The sequence below is a fragment of the Dendrobates tinctorius genome, unplaced genomic scaffold (assembly GCF_039654945.1).
Source record: "Dendrobates tinctorius isolate UK_male_01 unplaced genomic scaffold, ASM3965494v1 ptg000231l, whole genome shotgun sequence".
NCBI classification, from domain to species: Eukaryota; Metazoa; Chordata; class Amphibia; order Anura; family Dendrobatidae; genus Dendrobates; species Dendrobates tinctorius.
In genome coordinates this window covers 28519922-28538576 of record NW_027361898.1, presented here as the reverse complement: position 1 = coordinate 28538576, position 18655 = coordinate 28519922, and the positions used below count along the sequence as shown (strand labels likewise).

General features: G+C 42.3%; 1 protein-coding gene across 2 annotated transcripts in view; it reads right to left on the bottom strand.

Annotated features, from left to right (window-relative positions):
* The window catches only part of LOC141059973 (actin-binding protein WASF3-like), a 161054-nt gene that overhangs the window by 19562 nt on the left and 122837 nt on the right, over window positions 1–18655 (bottom strand). For both annotated transcript variants that reach the window (XM_073556214.1, XM_073556215.1), the window contains exon 5: window positions 15911–16028. In XM_073556214.1, the coding sequence (XP_073412315.1) occupies window positions 15911–16028 (118 nt within the window). The remainder of the gene's footprint in view (window positions 1–15910; window positions 16029–18655) is intronic.

Sequence of the window (18655 nt, the reverse complement as noted above, 5' to 3'; positions counted from 1 at the left end):
TCAGTAGTATGGCCTGCGTCATCCTTCAATCTTGGTTGGGGTGAAGGACGCAAGGAAAGGTGTGGTTCATGAACATGAGCCTCCAATGACGACTCAGTGCTTTTACTTTTTACAACTGAAGAAGAGGAGGCGATAGAGCTGGAGGCTGAGTCAGCAATGTAAGACAAAACTTTTTCCTGATGCTCTGGCTTTAAAAGCGGTTTGCCGACTCCTAGAAAGCTAAGCCTTCGAAGCCTTATGGAGCCAGACGATGACGCAGGCTCAACACCTCCTGCATTCGGTCCTATTTTGCTCTTGCCACTACCATCAGATCCACCACCAACACCATCATTACCAGCTGCCAACCCCCGCCCAATTCCACGGCCTCTTCCACCAGCCTTCCTCATTTTTGGTAAAAATGTAGACAAAATCCAACAAACTATATAGTAATGTAAAACAAGGTACAAGGTGTCTATAGGACAGGGGAGATTTTGAATTTCTGCTCACACTAGTGGACACTGGACATTTTTGGATTGTGTGAGGCCCAATGAATATCTGAGTGCTATGTGACAGGCTCGATGGCACAGCTGTGACCAAAGTGACTAGAGGATAAGGGAGATTTTGAATTTCAGCAGACACTTGTGGACACTGGACACTTTTGGATTGTGTGAGGCCCACTGATATCTGAGCGCTATGTCACAGGCTCGATGGCACAGCTGTGACAAAAGTGACTAGAGGATAAGGGAGATTATGAATTTCAGCAGACACTTGTGGACACTGGACACTTTTGGATTGTGTGAGGCCCACTGATATCTGAGCGCTATGTCACAGGCTCGATGGCACAGCTGTGACAAAAGTGACTAGAGGATAAGGGAGATTTTGATATTTCAGCAGACACTTGTGGACACTGGACACTTTTGGATTGTGTGAGGCCCAATGAATATCTGAGCGCTATGCGACAGGCTCGATGGCACAGCTGTGACCAAAGTGACTAGAGGATAAGTGAGATTTTGAATTTCAGCAGACACTTGTGGACACTGGACACTTTTGGATTGTGTGAGGCCCAATGAATATCTGAGCGCTATGTGACAGGCTCGATGGCACAGCTGTGACCAAAGTGACTAGAGGATAAGTGAGATTTTGAATTTCAGCAGACACTTGTGGACACTGGACACTTTTGGATTGTGTGAGGCCCAATGAATATATGAGCGCTATGTGACAGGCTCGATGGCACAGCTGTGACAAAAGTGACGAGAGGATAAGGGAGATTTTGAATTTCTGCAGACACTTGTGGACACTGGACACTTTTGGATTGTGTGAGGCCCACTGATATCTGAGCGCTATGTCACAGGCTCGATGGCACAGCTGTGACAAAAGTGACTAGAGGATAAGTGAGATTTTGAATTTCAGCAGACACTTGTGGACACTGGACACTTTTGGATTGTGTGAGGCCCAATGAATATCTGAGCGCTATGTGACAGGCTCGATGGCACAGCTGTGACCAAAGTGACTAGAGGATAAGGGAGATTTTGAATTTCTGCACACACTTGTGGACACTGGACACTTTTGGATTGTGTGAGGCCCACTGAATATCTGAGCGCTCTGTCACAGGCTCGATGGCACAGCTGTGACCAAAGTGACTAGAGGATAAGGGAGATTTTGAATTTCAGCAGACACTTGTGGACTCTGGACACTTTTGGATTGTGTGAGGCCCAATGAATATCTGAGCGCTATGTGACAGGCTCGATGGCACAGCTGTGACCAAAGTGACTAGAGGATAAGGGAGATTTTGAATTTCTGCACACACTTGTGGACACTGGACACTTTTGGATTGTGTGAGGCCCAATGAATATCTGAGCACTATGTGAAAGGCTCGATGGCACAGCTGTGACCAAAGTGACTAGAGGATAAGTGAGATTTTGAATTTCAGCAGACACTTGTGGACACTGGACACTTTTGGATTGTGTGAGGCCCAATGAATATCTGAGCGCTATGTGACAGGCTCGATGGCACAGCTGTGACCAAAGTGACTGAAGGATAAGGGAGATTTTTAATTTCTGCACACACTTGTGGACACTGGACACTTTTGGATTGTGTGAGGCCCACTGATATCTGAGCGCTATGTCACAGGCTCGATGGCACAGCTGTGACAAAAGTGACTAGAGGATAAGTGAGATTTTGAATTTCAGCAGACACTTGTGGACACTGGACACTTTTGGATTGTGTGAGGCCCAATGAATATCTGAGCGCTATGTGACAGGCTCGATGGCACAGCTGTGACCAAAGTGACTAGAGGATAAGTGAGATTTTGAATTTCAGCAGACACTTGTGGACACTGGACACTTTTGGATTGTGTGAGGCCCAATGAATATCTGAGCGCTATGTGACAGGCTCGATGGCACAGCTGTGACAAAAGTGACGAGAGGATAAGGGAGATTTTGAATTTCTGCAGACACTTGTGGACACTGGACACTTTTGGATTGTGTGAGGCCCACTGATATCTGAGCGCTATGTCACAGGCTCGATGGCACAGCTGTGACAAAAGTGAATAGAGGATAAGTGAGATTTTGAATTTCAGCAGACACTTGTGGACACTGGACACTTTTGGATTGTGTGAGGCCCAATGAATATCTGAGCGCTATGTGACAGGCTCGATGGCACAGCTGTGACAAAAGTGACGAGAGGATAAGGGAGATTTTGAATTTCTGCAGACACTTGTGGACACTGGACACTTTTGGATTGTGTGAGGCCCACTGATATCTGAGCGCTATGTCACAGGCTCGATGGCACAGCTGTGACAAAAGTGACTAGAGGATAAGGGAGATTTTGAATTTCAGCAGACACTTGTGGACACTGGACACTTTTGTATTGTGTGAGGCCCAATGAATATCTGAGCGCTATGTGACAGGCTCGATGGCACAGCTGTGACCAAAGTGACTAGAGGATAAGTGAGATTTTGAATTTCAGCAGACACTTGTGGACACTGGACACTTTTGGATTGTGTGAGGCCCAATGAATATCTGAGCGCTATGTGACAGGCTCGATGGCACAGCTGTGACAAAAGTGACGAGAGGATAAGGGAGATTTTGAATTTCTGCAGACACTTGTGGACACTGGACACTTTTGGATTGTGTGAGGCCCACTGATATCTGAGCGCTATGTGACAGGCTCGATGGCACAGCTGTGACCAAAGTTACTAGAGGATAAGGGAGATTTTGAATTTCAGCAGAAGACACTTGTGGACACTGGACACTTTTGGATTGTGTGAGGCCCACTGATATCTGAGCGCTATGTCACAGGCTCGATGGCACAGCTGTGACAAAAGTGATTAGAGGATAAGGGAGATTTTGAATTTCAGCAGACACTTGTGGACACTGGACACTTTTGGTTTGTGTGAGGCCCACTGATATCTGAGCGCTATGTCACAGGCTCGATGGCACAGCTGTGACAAAAGTGACTAGAGGATAAGGGAGATTTTGAATTTCAGCAGACACTTGTGGACACTGGACACTTTAGGATTGTGTGAGGCCCAATGAATATCTGAGCGCTATGTGACAGGCTCGATGGCACAGCTGTGACCAAAGTGACTAGAGGATAAGTGAGATTTTGAATTTCAGCAGACACTTGTGGACACTGGACACTTTTGGATTGTGTGAGGCCCAATGAATATCTGAGCGCTATGTGACAGGCTCGATGGCACAGCTGTGACCAAAGTGACTAGAGGATAAGTGAGATTTTGAATTTCAGCAGACACTTGTGGACACTGGACACTTTTGGATTGTGTGAGGCCCACTGATATCTGAGCGCTATGTCACAGGCTCGATGGCACAGCTGTGACAAAAGTGACTAGAGGATAAGGGAGATTTTGAATTTCAGCAGACACTTGTGGACACTGGACACTTTTGGATTGTGTGAGGCCCAATGAATATCTGAGCGCTATGTGACAGGCTCGATGGCACAGCTGTGACCAAAGTGACTACAGGATAAGGGAGATTTTTAATTTCTGCACACACTTGTGGACACTGGACACTTTTGGATTGTGTGAGGCCCACTGATATCTGAGCGCTATGTGACAGGCTCGATGGCACAGCTGTGACAAAAGTAACTAGAGGATAAGTGAGATTTTGAATTTCAGCAGACACTTGTGGACACTGGACACTTTTGGATTGTGTGAGGCCCAATGAATATCTGAGCGCTATGTGACAGGCTCGATGGCACAGCTGTGACCAAAGTGACTAGAGGATAAGTGAGATTTTGAATTTCAGCAGACACTTGTGGACACTGGACACTTTTGGATTGTGTGAGGCCCAATGAATATCTGAGCGCTATGTGACAGGCTCGATGGCACAACTGTGACCAAAGTGACTAGAGGATAAGTGAGATTTTGAATTTCAGCAGACACTTGTGGACACTGGACACTTTTGGATTGTGTGAGGCCCAATGAATATCTGAGCGCTATGTGACAGGCTCGATGGCACAGCTGTGACAAAAGTGACGAGAGGATAAGAGAGATTTTGAATTTCTGCAGACACTTGTGGACACTGGACACTTTTGGATTGTGTGAGGCCCACTGATATCTGAGTGCTATGTGACAGGCTCGATGGCACAGCTGTGACCAAAGTGACTAGAGGATAAGGGAGATTTTGAATTTCAGCAGACACTTGTGGACACTGGACACTTTTGGATTGTGTGAGGCCCACTGATATCTGAGTGCTATGTCACAGGCTCGATGGCACAGCTGTGACAAAAGTGACTAGAGGATAAGGGAGATTTTGAATTTCAGCAGACACTTGTGGACACTGGACACTTTTGGATTGTGTGAGGCCCACTGATATCTGAGCGCTATGTCACAGGCTCGATGGCACAGCTGTGACAAAAGTGACTAGAGGATAAGGGAGATTTTGTATTTCAGCAGACACTTGTGGACACTGGACACTTTTGGATTGTGTGAGGCCCAATGAATATCTGAGCGCTATGTGACAGGCTCGATGGCACAGCTGTGACCAAAGTGACTAGAGGATAAGTGAGATTTTGAATTTCTGCACACACTTGTGGACACTGGACACTTTTGGATTGTGTGAGGCCCACTGATATCTGAGCGCTATGTCACAGACTCGATGGCACAGCTGTGACAAAAGTGACTAGAGGATAAGGGAGATTTTGAATTTCAGCAGACACTTGTGGACACTGGACACTTTTGGATTGTGTGAGGCCCAATGAATATCTGAGCGCTATGTGACAGGCTCGATGGCACAGCTGTGACCAAAGTGACTAGAGGATAAGGGAGATTTTGAATTTCTGCACACACTTGTGGACACTGGACACTTTTGGATTGTGTGAGGCCCACTGAATATCTGAGCGCTCTGTCACAGGCTCGATGGCACAGCTGTGACCAAAGTGACTAGAGGATAAGGGAGATTTTGAATTTCTGCACACACTTGTGGACACTGGACACTTTTGGATTGTGTGAGGCCCACTGAATATCTGAGCGCTCTGTCACAGGCTCGATGGCACAGCTGTGACCAAAGTGACTAGAGGATAAGGGAGATTTTGAATTTCTGCACACACTTGTGGACACTGGACACTTATGGATTGTGTGAGGCCCACTGAATATCACAGCGCTATGTCACAGGCAGAAATTGGCTAGTGTATCACAAACTACAAGGTGTATGTAGAATTGGGCAGAATAGGAATCTCCCTAGAGTGCAGGTCTGTAAGAACGGAACATGTCCTCGTTTTATTCTCACAGAGTGACACACTGATAGCTTCACTGTGGCTGTGATAACAGCCGTTACACGGTACTGTGTGAGGAGCGTACACCGCTGTATGGTGTGAAAAAATGCACGCTCAGTACCTCAGCAGGACAAAAAAAATAATTGGGATTGCTTTTAAAAAAGCAGTTTGCGGAGCAGTGGGTAAACAGCAATGCAGGAATGTCAGGAAGCCTTAGAAGGCAGCCCAACAACCAACACCACTGATACACCACTATATAGCCTCCCCTTGCACTGCACACACAGTGATTGATGTGTTGTACAGGCAAAATCGCTAGCAGCAGAAGCAGTTTTTTTTTCTTCTCAGCAGGACAAAAAAAAAAATTGGGATTGCTTTTAAAAAAGCAGTTTGCGGAGCAGTGGGTAAACAGCAATGCAGGAATGTCAGGAAGCCTTAGAAGGCAGCCCAACAACCAACACCACTGATACACCACTATATAGCCTCCCCTTGCACTGCACACACAGTGACTGATGTGTTGTACAGGCAAAATTGCTAGCAGCAGAAGCAGTTTTTGGTGTCTTCTTCCCTGCCTAACGCTCTCCCTACAAAATCATCAGCAGCAGCAGCTCTCTCTATTCTGAGATCAGCATGAGTAACATGGCGGTCGGCATGCACGCCCTTTTATACCCCCTGTGACGCCCCCCAAAGCAAGCCAATCACTTGCATGCCCTTCTGAAAGATGGTGGTGACCCGTGCCTATGTCATCACGTTGCCCACAGTGTCCGTGGATCCTGATTGGCTGAAAAAGAGCGCAAAACAAACTTTTGAAACGCGACTTTGGCGCGTAAGTCGCCGACCTCGTGGCCGACCTCATCCTAGGGTCGGGTTTCGTTTCATGAAACCCGACTTTGCCAAAAGTCGGCGACTTTTGAAATTTTTCGACCCGTTTCGCTTAACTCTATTGACCACACATATATACATGTATATGATATCCCCTCTGAGACATCTTTTTTCTAAGCTAAACAAGCCCATCATATGAGTCGCCTTCCATCCCTTGTAATAATCTAGTTACCCACCTTTGAACTGACTCTAACTTTGAATATCCTTTTTAAAATGTGGAGCCGAAAACTGGATCGCATATCGGATATTCTAGATGTGGCCTCACCATTGATTTATAAAGGCTTAACAATACATTGGGATCGCGGGATCTAATCTCTCTTTTTATACATCCTAAAATCTTGTTTGCTTTTGGGCTGCTGCTTGACATTGAATACTGCTGTTCAGCTTACTTGGAACCACGATTCCCAAGTCCTTCTCCTGTTCTGTAGTCCCAAGTATGGTCCCATGTAATGTATATGCAGCAGTAGGATTACTCTGTCCTAGGTGCATTACTCTACATTTAACTACATTAAAGGGAACCTGTCATCAGTTTTTGAGCCTATGAACAAATGCCACCACCTTTAACTGCTTCTATGCTGCAATCCATAAACTTGTCTATCAGCTGTTGGCTCCCCCTGTACACCCCAAAAAATTCCATTTGATATGCTCCCACGCTGTATGTAAATGAGAGTGGTCCGGCTCGATGGGAGTCCTCACTGCGGCATCTGTCCCTCCTCTCTGCTCTAAATCGCATCGGCGCTCGTGATCCGGCCTTCATACACATGCTGCATCGGCCAATCACAGCCATGCCAATACTTGGCATGTCAGTGATGACTGCAGCAATGCCCACAGCTTAAAAGCTTGTTGAGAGGCTGCGCTGCAGCCTCTCAACAAGCTTTATTAGTCTGACGAACTCAAACAGGAAAACAGACATAAAGTTAAAAGTCTGTGTTCAAGGTTCGGTAACAGACACTGGGTGTACGTTTACATATTGACCTATAAAACTTTTTGTCATACTCTCTTTAGCATTTTTATACCAAATAGATAGGGTCAGGTCATATGGAGGATATTATTAACCAGGGCTGTGGAGTCGGTAAGCCACAGTTGCGACTCCGACTCCGACTCCTGGATTTTATCAGGCTCCGGCTCCGACTCCGACTCCGGCTCCGACTCCGGCTCCGGCTCCGACTCCTTCATAAATGGCCAATTAATAACAACAAATTTACTGTTGTAAAATATTAAACATCGTGCTTATTCAGTTTCTCACCATCATATAAGTAATCAGACCACTTAGAGCAAAAACTACATTTATTAGAATACAATTAGAATATAGCAAATAACTTTTATAAACTTTTATAAACTGTAAGTAAATATGCAATAAACACTTTTATGCAGTTAATAAGAAGAAATCTATAAATTTGTCCTCAGAAAAAGTATTGCCTCTGTCAGATCCTCCTTCATGGATGCCCTCAAATCTGATCTAATTATTTTGAGAGCAGAGAACAACGTCTCTACACTAACTTGTGTTGGTGGCAAAGCAGTAACCACTCGGGCAACATCTCTGACAATGTCAGGATACAGAGGAATCGCTTGTTGCACTGTTATTTTTGATGAACGGTCAAATTTCTCAATTTCTTTTAGTGCACATGAAAAATTCTGCTGAAATGTATTGGCTGTGTTCCTTGATGGGGATGACTCTTCTTCTATGCGGGAACGCTTTGCACGGTCCTTGTGATCCAAATATTTTTCGAAATTAAATTCTTCATCAGTTGATGATGAGGGTGAAGATGTGGCAGGACGACCAAATTCTTCTTGTTCCTCCTGACTGTTCTGCAACCCTTTCATCCTTACTGCTACTTCAAACAGAGCTTCTTTTCCTTTACTTAGCTGTTGATCATCTAGAAGAATCCGATGCATTGGGTCTACATAAACAGCTGCCAAAAGAATGTTATTTTGTAATAGTAGCTCCTCTCTCCGTTTCATTGATGTAGCAATGCCACTTGCAATTAACCCTCCTCTTTGGGACAGGCGAAACATCAGGTTCTTCCACTCCTTTAAGAAAATACCTGGAGTTAAGTCCTCTGCTTGTAATTTTTTAGTCACTGTAAATGGGTGCTCTAGCAATTTTTCCAGCTCAGTCACCTGTTTCCACTGACTTTCATTTAGCGTCAGTTGAGGGTTAGCCATGTCTACAAGAAAGGTTTTCAGTTCAACCAAGCGCTGAATCATTAAGTAAGTACTGCCCCATCGTGTGGCTTGATCAATAATTGCCCCTTTTCCAGCACGTCTCTTCAAAATTGAGTCAACTTTAGGGGTTCTGGCAACAGTAGCCAATTTTCTCACCTTGCCAATCAGTGCAGCAGCATGTCCTTCTTGCAGACTGTCTCTTATAGCCAGCTGTAGCGTATGCACAACACAGCGCATGTGATGAATGAAAGAACATATTGACACAGTTTCAACAAGATCATCTAAACTATCATGTTGCTGTTCATCTGAAGCAACTTCAGTTTGCTCCTCAGTTACAATACTGTGTTCCTCTATTTCAAACATTTCTGTGTCTGTGGACCCAGAATGTTCTTCTAGCTGCTGGTCACCATCATTACTCTCATTCATTAGCTTAGTAGTACTTATCATATTTGAAGCATTGTCAGTTACGACAGAAAGAACTTGCTCTTTTTTAAGTTCATAGTCTTGCAGAACCTTTTCCACCAAGACCTGGAGAAACTCACTGGTGTGATGAGCTTTGGTGTCTTTTACTGCCAATGTCTTGGTAACTATTTCATTTTTGTCACAAACAAATCGGACATTGATGGCAAAATAGTTCACTCTGTGACGTGTGCAGGCATCCATTTTAAGAAACAGAAAGCGTCCCTTGAGAGTTTTTTTAAGTTCTTCCTTTTGTTTAAAAGCTTCTTCGATTACTAATTTTCTAATACTCTCTCTCCAGAGAAACACCAAGCTTGCGGGCCATTTCCCCATTCAGACACATAAAAGCTGGTCGTGAAAATAATGAAATAGGCACAATATCCTTTACAACAAGCTCTATGATCTGTTTTTTAAATGTATCTACTGTCATTGTCACAGTAACTTTGTCACTGACAAAATATCTTGCAACTGATGGCTGCAAAGTTCTCTGCTCCTTTGTTTGGCTGGAAGAGCTGGGCACTGGTTCATTGGTTTGGATGCAGTCTTTCTCATCCACTGCTTTCAGTACTTCTGGATGAAAGCGCTGTAAATGTCTCTTTACATTAGAAGCTCTGGTAGGAGCATTTTTATCTTTGCCTGAATATGCACTCATCTTGGCTTCACAGCATTTGTTTTCGTCTGGATCATTTGTCATACACTGACAGACATAATGTTTTCTATCTTGAGTGATGGTGAAATGTTCAAATACAGCTGATTTAATGTGATGCTTCTTTGACATTCTCAGGTTTTTAATTCTGCATTTACAATCCAAATGACAATGGTTTTTCCTAAAAACAATTGTACAAAATTATTGCCAGGTCGTACAACTGATATAGTGGTCAATAATACTGTTATTATTCCTCATGTACTCACAGTTAACTGATGCAAAGTTTGTTGAAAGGATAATACTTCTTACAGTCTTCCTCTTCTGAGTAGCAGGCAGCTGTGAGATGCTTGGAAGACGCACACCTAGTATGATCTAGTCTAGAGGAGGAGCTTTACTACTAAGAATTTGCAACACATTTTCACTTTCAGTTTCATACATTGTAAGTAGGGGGGTTGGGGCAGCATGAGGTTAACCAAGTATAAGATTAGATAAGGGCAGTGGAGAACAGTGACACACAAGAAGTAAGAAATGTCTCTATCTCCAGCAGAACTGCTTATCACTGTTGTTCATAGTTTGATAGAACATATATATTTGAGTAACATTTATAAAATTCATATGAAAGTTCAATTATGAAATATTAATACATTTTTTTTAAAGCTGGAGTCGGAGTTGGTACATTTCTACCGACTCCGACTCCAACCAAAACTAACTCTGACTCCGACTCCACGACTCCGACTCCACAGCCCTGTTATTAACATGCTGAAAAATGTCCCCAAACTGTCCGAAGTGCTTCATGTCTCCTCCAACAATACCTATAATTCTTATCACAAAGATCATATACTGTATGTATAAGGAAATTACAACTTTGAGCAATGTTAAATGATTTCTTCTAAAATTTACCTTCCTGCTTTATAAATGGTAGGTTAGTAAAGTGAAAAAAATCAGCCTAATGTTAGCAGGTACAAAGTGCTTTTGAAAGTGGAACCGATTTTAGTAGCACGCTCTACACAGTGGTGATGGAAAGTTTGGCACACATATCGAGTGAATAGGGCAACGCTTATGGTGGGAAATGAGAATACACATAGAACTTTATAATATCTATTTCTAAATTTCCATTAATATGTAGTTGATGTAAGAACACAACATAGACAGGCGCCCCAAGCAGAAAGACACAATGCTTACTTACAGCACACAGATATCCTGCAGCCAATGTTCCTGCTGGGACTAAATTAAAATTACTATGGCATCGCGTGACATGTCTGGGTGACAAGACATTAACACGTCAAAACATATAATCATCAGTGAGAAGCGCACTACACTTTCTGCCACACAGATGTGTACTGTTTCTTCCATGGTTGCTTATTATCCCACCCCAAAGAGTCAGTGCTACTGTAGTATTAGAAGAATAGGACTGTCAATCAAAAACACTGTACCGTACTTCCATATATTCCTTTACAATACAAATTTTAAAGTCATATGCACAGCAATTAAGTGTTTCTACCCTGATTGCTATCATCAGTATAGTAATAAAAGAACAGGACTGATAACAAAACCTTTTTGTATGATCTGATGATCAAAAATATACTGGACGCCCGCTCCTATCAATCTGGAGAAACATCAACCCTGACACTTTGTAGTTGAGCCCTAGACAGATATCTCTGACACATAGGGACAAAGGTGCAAAGATGTGTACTTCAATGCATGCTGTTATTAGTATAAATGTAAAACATGGGCAGTCCGGCCAATTGGGCATTTAAGGGTCCATTGTGATAGAGGGCAAACAGACCGTCATTCATTACATTATAAGTTTACTACATGCAAAGCAGGCCTGCTAAAGTGTACTGATGGTATCCATCAAATGATGTCATTGCAACGTCATCCTGTCATCAGGACCAGTTGCAGGAGAACATGCCCATTGTCCCCTCACACCAGGTTACAGGGTGAGCATGTGTGGTCTATGCAATGTGTGCTTTTTATATCCAGCTCCAATACCCAAAAAGTTGGAACACTGTATAAAATGCAAAGAAAACAAGAATGAAGACAAAACACAGTTCAGAGGGTGAAAGTCAGACATTTTTCCAATTTATCTGAGAATGTTAACTCATTTAGAAATTGAAGGCAGCAACACATCTCAAAAAAGTTGTAACAGGGTTAACAAAAGGCTGGAAAAGTTAGTGGTATTTGTGAAAAACAGCTGCAGGGTCAATTTTCAACTAAGTTACATTACTGTATAAAGAACATATTAGAGAGGCAAAGTCTCTCAGAAGCAAATATGGTCAATGGCTCACCTATCTGTGAACCACTGAGTCTAAAAATTGTAAAATAATTTCTGAAAAATGTTGATCAACATAAAATTGCAAAGATTTTGATTGAAATCCATATGCACAATGGACAAAGTTGAAGGTCAATGTTGGATGCTTGTGATCTATGGGCCCTCAGATGGCATATTGAGGGCACATTGGGCCACATAATTTTACAGGATGGGGGTTAATGTGTTGACATCTTGCAGGTGATTATATGAGGCATGTGTGAGTATGGGGGTGAGAAGGAGGTCTTGGGAGGACCAGAGACTACACAGTGGAAGATATTGGGGGACTAGCTTTGTAGGTCATGTGAGGTAGCGCTGTCATTCGGGTAGGGGATTCTAGCTTGGCAGCCCAATAATCACATCCGGCACAGGTTTTACATTAAATCATATCAGTCCCTGCGGTTTATTATGCAGCATAAACCGTGACCAATAACATACAGTTCATATCACCAGCATAGCGTCCATTACAGAGCTGTCCTCTGTTAAGCCTGTGGTCACACAGGGTCTCAATGTCCAGTACTCAGGCTCTTCAGCCTCACCGATTTCTCACCTCGTCAGGGTTTACCTCATGGCTGCTACAGCTCACTGCAGACGTTCCTTTCCTTCCTCTGGGAACTCTCAGACGCTGGCAGCCATTCCACACAGCCACTTCTCTTGTGTGCCAGGAGACACATCACCTAGTGGGACCTTCCGCTCTGGACCAACCAGGTCCCTGCATTCACCCCATGTGACCTACTCTGGCCACCATATATGGTCCGTAGCCACGCCCACCGGGTCACATGGCTATGACCTCATCACAGGTCTTTCACACACTCACAGTCTTTTACTATTGTGTACTAAACACACCCCCTGGGTGGGTTTGTAGGTAACCAGGTCCGCCCATCTCCCTAGTTACCTGGAGACTTCTCCCTGACACAATAACACAGCACCGCAGCAGTATCACTGCTGCTCAACACCTGCATCAGTCTCCATCTCAAGGCCACCCAACTTGAGATACATAACAGTCCTTCCATATTCTGCCACTCATCCTCTCTCTTGGGACATCCACACAGCTCCACCTAGCGGACACAGTGGTCATTACACCATAGTCAGTGTTAGCAGCTTGATTGGATGCTTGGGGAAATTGGAGCCAATGAAGTAATTTGAAGAGGGGAGAAGAGGTGGAGTAGCGAGGACAGAGGTGGGTTTGTCAGGCAGCAGAGTTAAGGACAGACAGGAGAGGTGCAAGAGTGTTAGCAGGTAGGCCAAAAAGCAGGATACTGCAGTAGCCAAGGCGTGAGATTATGAGGGCATGCACTAGTATTTTAGTAGATTAAGGGTTGAGGAAGAGACGGATTCAGGAAATATTTTTGAGTTGGAGGCAGCAGGAGGGGAAGAGGGCTTGGATGTGTGGTTTGAAGAACAAAGTAAAGTCGACGGTTACTCCGAGGCAGCAGACTTCAGGTACAGGGGAAAGCGTGATGTCATTTATTGTGATAGATAAAAGAGGTAGAAAAGATAGGTGAGCTTAGTTTTGTCTATGTTGATTCTGGTGACATCTGGGACCAAAAGACAGATCTAAGTGTCATTAGTGCATAGATGGATAGATGGTACTTGAAGTAATGGGACATTATGAGTTGTCCCTTACCATAGGTATAGATGGAGAAGAGTATGGGGTCCAAGACAGAGCCTTGAGGGACTCTGACAGACAGAGAATAGGGTGAAGAGGCAGTTTTGGAGTGGGAGAAGCTAAATGTGTGGTTAGAGAGGTATGAGGAGATGCAGGATAGGGCAATGTCTGTGATACCGAGGTAAGAAAGGATCTATAGGAGGTAGTGGCTGACTATGTCGAACGCAGAGAACAGATCTAGAAGGAGGAATATAGAGAAATGTCTATTAGCTTTTAGTCATTGGAAATTTAGGTCAGGAAACTTTCGGTGGAATGGTGAGACCGGAAGCCAGATTGAAGGTTGTCAAAGAGTAGGTTAGATGAGAGGTGGGAGGAAAGTATGGTGTGGACATGTTTTTCGAGAAGTGACAATGTTCCTTTCCTGAAACTCAAGCATTTACCTCTTCATTTCCCAGATATTTACAGACTGTTGTAAAAACAAGAAAGGATGCTACACTATAGTAGACATGTGTTACTGCTTTCAATTTGTAAATACGGTAAGTTAATTTTTCAAATGAAATGGAAAAATGTGTAACTTTCACAATCTGATCTGTGTCCTATGTTCTTTTGTGAATATAATATGACTATAAGAGGTTTTCAAAACATTGTATTCTTGCTTATAATTTACACAGCAGATCAAGTTTACTGGAATTAGAGTTGTATATAAAGTGTGTGTATGTGGGGGTATTTATATATACACATGTCCAATTGAATATGCATGTGTAGATGTGTCTGTTGCTGTGTACATATAATAATTTGGATTCACAATGATATTATGCTATTTGATCAAGTCATGTATGGCTAGAGAATGGTTATTTTTTAGGTTAGCATAGCTTAGGCTCACACTACATACAGTATGTTCCACAATTCAAATGATAACTTCTTTATATTGAGAACTGAAACACTATGACATGTTTATAAATTTATAAAATGTGAAAAAAGGTTAACAAATGGTATACCACTGGCATATACTGTATGTGATGAGAATCCACCGCTGGCAGGATAGCATTTAACCATCACTGCTTTCTTTCTTCATACTGAGTTGTTACTGATTGATTTCAGAAAATTAATTGCTTTTCTTTGATGTTACTTTTATACTTTTGTCTTTTCTACTATATGAGCCTTTTTAATGTAAAATTATACTAAAATAACAGATTTTAGGCTCTTAGAGAAGAGCTCGCTGTAACCACGAAAAAGCAAGTCTCTAGGGACTGCAATTGTCTGCTGGAGATGCTACAGGAATGTAAATGGGAAACCTTAATGTGAAGCTATCACTAGACTCACTCTGTCCCCATAAGTCTAATCTAGGGTCAGGGAGTAGAGTAAGGTATATATATGTCTAAAATGCTGTTTCAGAGAAAACATGGTTTGAAAAGCTGGAGACTAGTCTGGTGTGGACCCCAGCTGGCTACTCCCTGCATCACTCTTGGATCATAGTTGTAGCTAACATTTTGTACATCAGGAGAGACCTGTCAATCAACTGGAGCAGGGCAGGGAAAAGTTAAAGGGGGTGGTGTTGGCTTAGTTAGGTCTCTCTTTATTCGCTTTTCAAACTCTTTTCTCTAAAACACCGGAGCATTTCAGACAAATACATACCTAGCTGCAATCGCACAGCCAGGCTCTGAGAAGACTGAGAGGAGACTTAATAGCTGTCTACAAATATCTAAAGGGCTGTCACATTGTAGAAGGATCAACTTTATTCTCATTTGCACAAGGAAAGACTAGAAGCAATGGGATGAAGCTGAATGGGAGGAGACACAGATTAGATATTAGAAAAAACTTTTTGACAGTTAGAGTGATCAATGAGTGGAACAGGCTGCCACGAGAAGTGGTGAGTTCTCCTTCAATGGAAGTCTTCAAACAGAGGCTGGACAGACATCTAACTGGGATGATTTAGCGAATCCTGCTTTGAGCAGGGGGTTGGACCAGATGGCCCAGGAGGTCCCTTCCAACTCTACGATTCTATGATTCTATGAGTCATACTGTCTGCAACACAAATTTAGGGCAAGTTCCCTTTTTTGCAAGTCTTGTTTAACCAGGGTTTTCTCAAATAAAATAGTTTGGTCTTTAGACAGTAACCATAACAACTCACTTTCTGTCTCCTCTTCTCCTTTCTCTTGTCCTCAGTAGCTTGTAACATCTTTTCTTTCCATAAGTTAAAGAAATATGAAGGATCAGTGTAAAATCGAAGACCATCTTTCCTGTCATCCCTAAAATGAGAGTAAAGCAGTTATTTGAGGAGAACTAAACAAATCTTGTAAGATCTTCAGTTTTCCTTGGGTCTAGAAGTGCTGATGGCACATACACGCACCAGCACAACCAGACCCATGTTCCTTGGGTAAAAACATTGTGGAAAGAAGTAGAGCGGTAAAGTGACATTTTTTCATCTGGTTGTAGAAGGGGTCTTACTGGGACTAGTTAGGAAGTTTAGGACTATCTGCTCGAATTCTTCTCTAAACATATATTTTTGCGAAGATCATATAGTGAGCAGCTACAGGTCTAGATTCATTTTTATCATACTGTGAAACAAATAGGTTATATTCAAAATGAAGTAGATACTAGTTTCCATGTTCTGAGTGCTAGCAGACTCTGTGACTTATTTAACTGCATTGTGTAGTGTAAAGAAGCATTCTGTCTCCACCCATCAAAGTTTTTATCCTCTTAATATTTTGCATTCATCATATTATATAGCACTGTGTACTTACAATTGCTCATTTTCCCTTTCTACCCAGAAAATTCTTCTCTTTTCCATTTGGTCTTCGACATCACGTGATTAAAAACTGAATAGATCAATCCTTCTAAGCTCTTATTATTATTACTACCTTCATGCAATTTTTGCAATTTATTTTTTTTTTTATTTTAGGATATTTGTTTTTGGTTTTCTCTGTGTAAAGGTCATGTGTTTATATGCATTTACATTTTGCATACACATTAATTTACTTTTTCAGCTCAAACCTAGTTTCTCTTTTCCTTCTAAGCTCTATGTAGAAACAGGAGGTCAATTTTCCTTGTATGAATCATGAGTGACTGCAAAGGTGCCTAGCAGGAGGAGGAGAGGAGTAGCTGGGTCAGGAGGTGAAGGGAGGAATAATTTTTGCAGGGAAAAGAGACTTCCTGTTTCTATATAAAGCAAAGAAAAGAGAAGAATTAACTTAGTAGAAAGGCAAAATGAGTAATTGTAAGTACACAGGGCTATATAATATGATGGTTGAAATATATGAAGAGGATAAAAACTTTGATGGGAGTGCTTCTTTAATGTTTTTCCCTATAAAGGGGAAACCAGTAGGACCCAAAGGTTGAAAAAAACTATCACTGAAATAAAGAACAACAACATTCCCCTGAAATCACTGATGATGTTTTAGGGAACAAATTCTGTAAAAAAAATAGATATACTTACATAATTAGCAACAGTGAACAAAAAGAAGTATTACAAATAAAATGTCCCTACTGTAAAAATTAAAAAAAGATTTATTTTTTCACAAAAATGTTTTTTTTCTTACATACAGTATATGTAAGAAAAAAACAAAAGCCTACACATATTTGGTACCTAAATTACTATAATAGCGTGGATAATTCATTCAAATGGTTATTTTATGTAAAATGTGAACAGTTACAAATATAATCAAAAGAAATTACTGCAAAGTAGTGCTATTATATAATACAAACTGCTGCGCCTAAAACATAGCCTCATACAGCTGCATCAGATTAACCCTTAGAAGCCGCTTATTCCGATTCCTTTTTTTTTTTTCAGATTAACATTTTAGAAAACCACCTCCATTATCTGGCCTGCATAATAAACAGGGTTATCTTATTGCAAGGTAGAAAATAGTGAAAATGGTGAATTTGTGCCAAATCTGAATACCTCCACCTTTGTCATTAAACTGCTATAAAGTTTCAATTCCCCCCTCACAGTTAATGTCTAAACAGATTTCTGTCCACTTTAGAAAAAAAAAAAGTAAACCCCATGTCCCTATGATACTGGAGGAAATCTGATAATTTGGTAATGATATTTTTCTTATAATTGAAAAATCATCTTTAAAGGGGTATTAACAAAATCAGTGTTCAGTACGCCGCTCCTCTGCCTCGCAGCTTTCTGCTTGCCCGTAGATGTTGCACTCATGAATGACCAATAGTCCAGTCCTGTGGCAGAATAAACTGGTCCAGATTGTATCCTGTCTGACGGTGCATACTGTCTGAAGCGTCAGTAGAGTGTTCATAGCAGCACTTGCGAAGCTCTGCAGCAAATAGCTTGCAAACAATGCACTCCAGACTAGATGACCATCCACCACTGATAGACTGCAGCAGTTATTGGTAACCTAAACTTCCTGTATACTATATCATGCCCTGTTATAAGGGGCAATGGGCCAGGAGAAGGGGCAAATGGGCCATGACAAGAGACAAAAGGGCCACAAGGGACAAATGGACCACAACAAGGGACATATTGGCCAGAACAAGGGACATAGGGGCCAAAGATGGATGACCATGGAGTCCCTGGATGGTGGACATAGGGGCCAGGAAAGGGAACATAGGGGCCCAAGATGTGGGACATTATTAATTAAAGGGGCCAAGTTGAGAGACTTAATTACTGTATGGTGGCCAAAATGAGGATCATACACTATTAGTTTATGGTGCCAAGTGGGGGGGACATAATTACTGTAGGGGCCAACGATGGGACATTATTACTGCTTTAATATAGCTTACTTTTTAGAATACTGCTTTTCATGGGGAAAACAAAAGGGAGGTCCTGTTACTGTGCAGAGTGGAATTATGATTTTTTTTTTCTTTTGGCATAGTGTATAAGTTGGAGAATAAGTGGGAATGTGCTCTGGAAGCTATC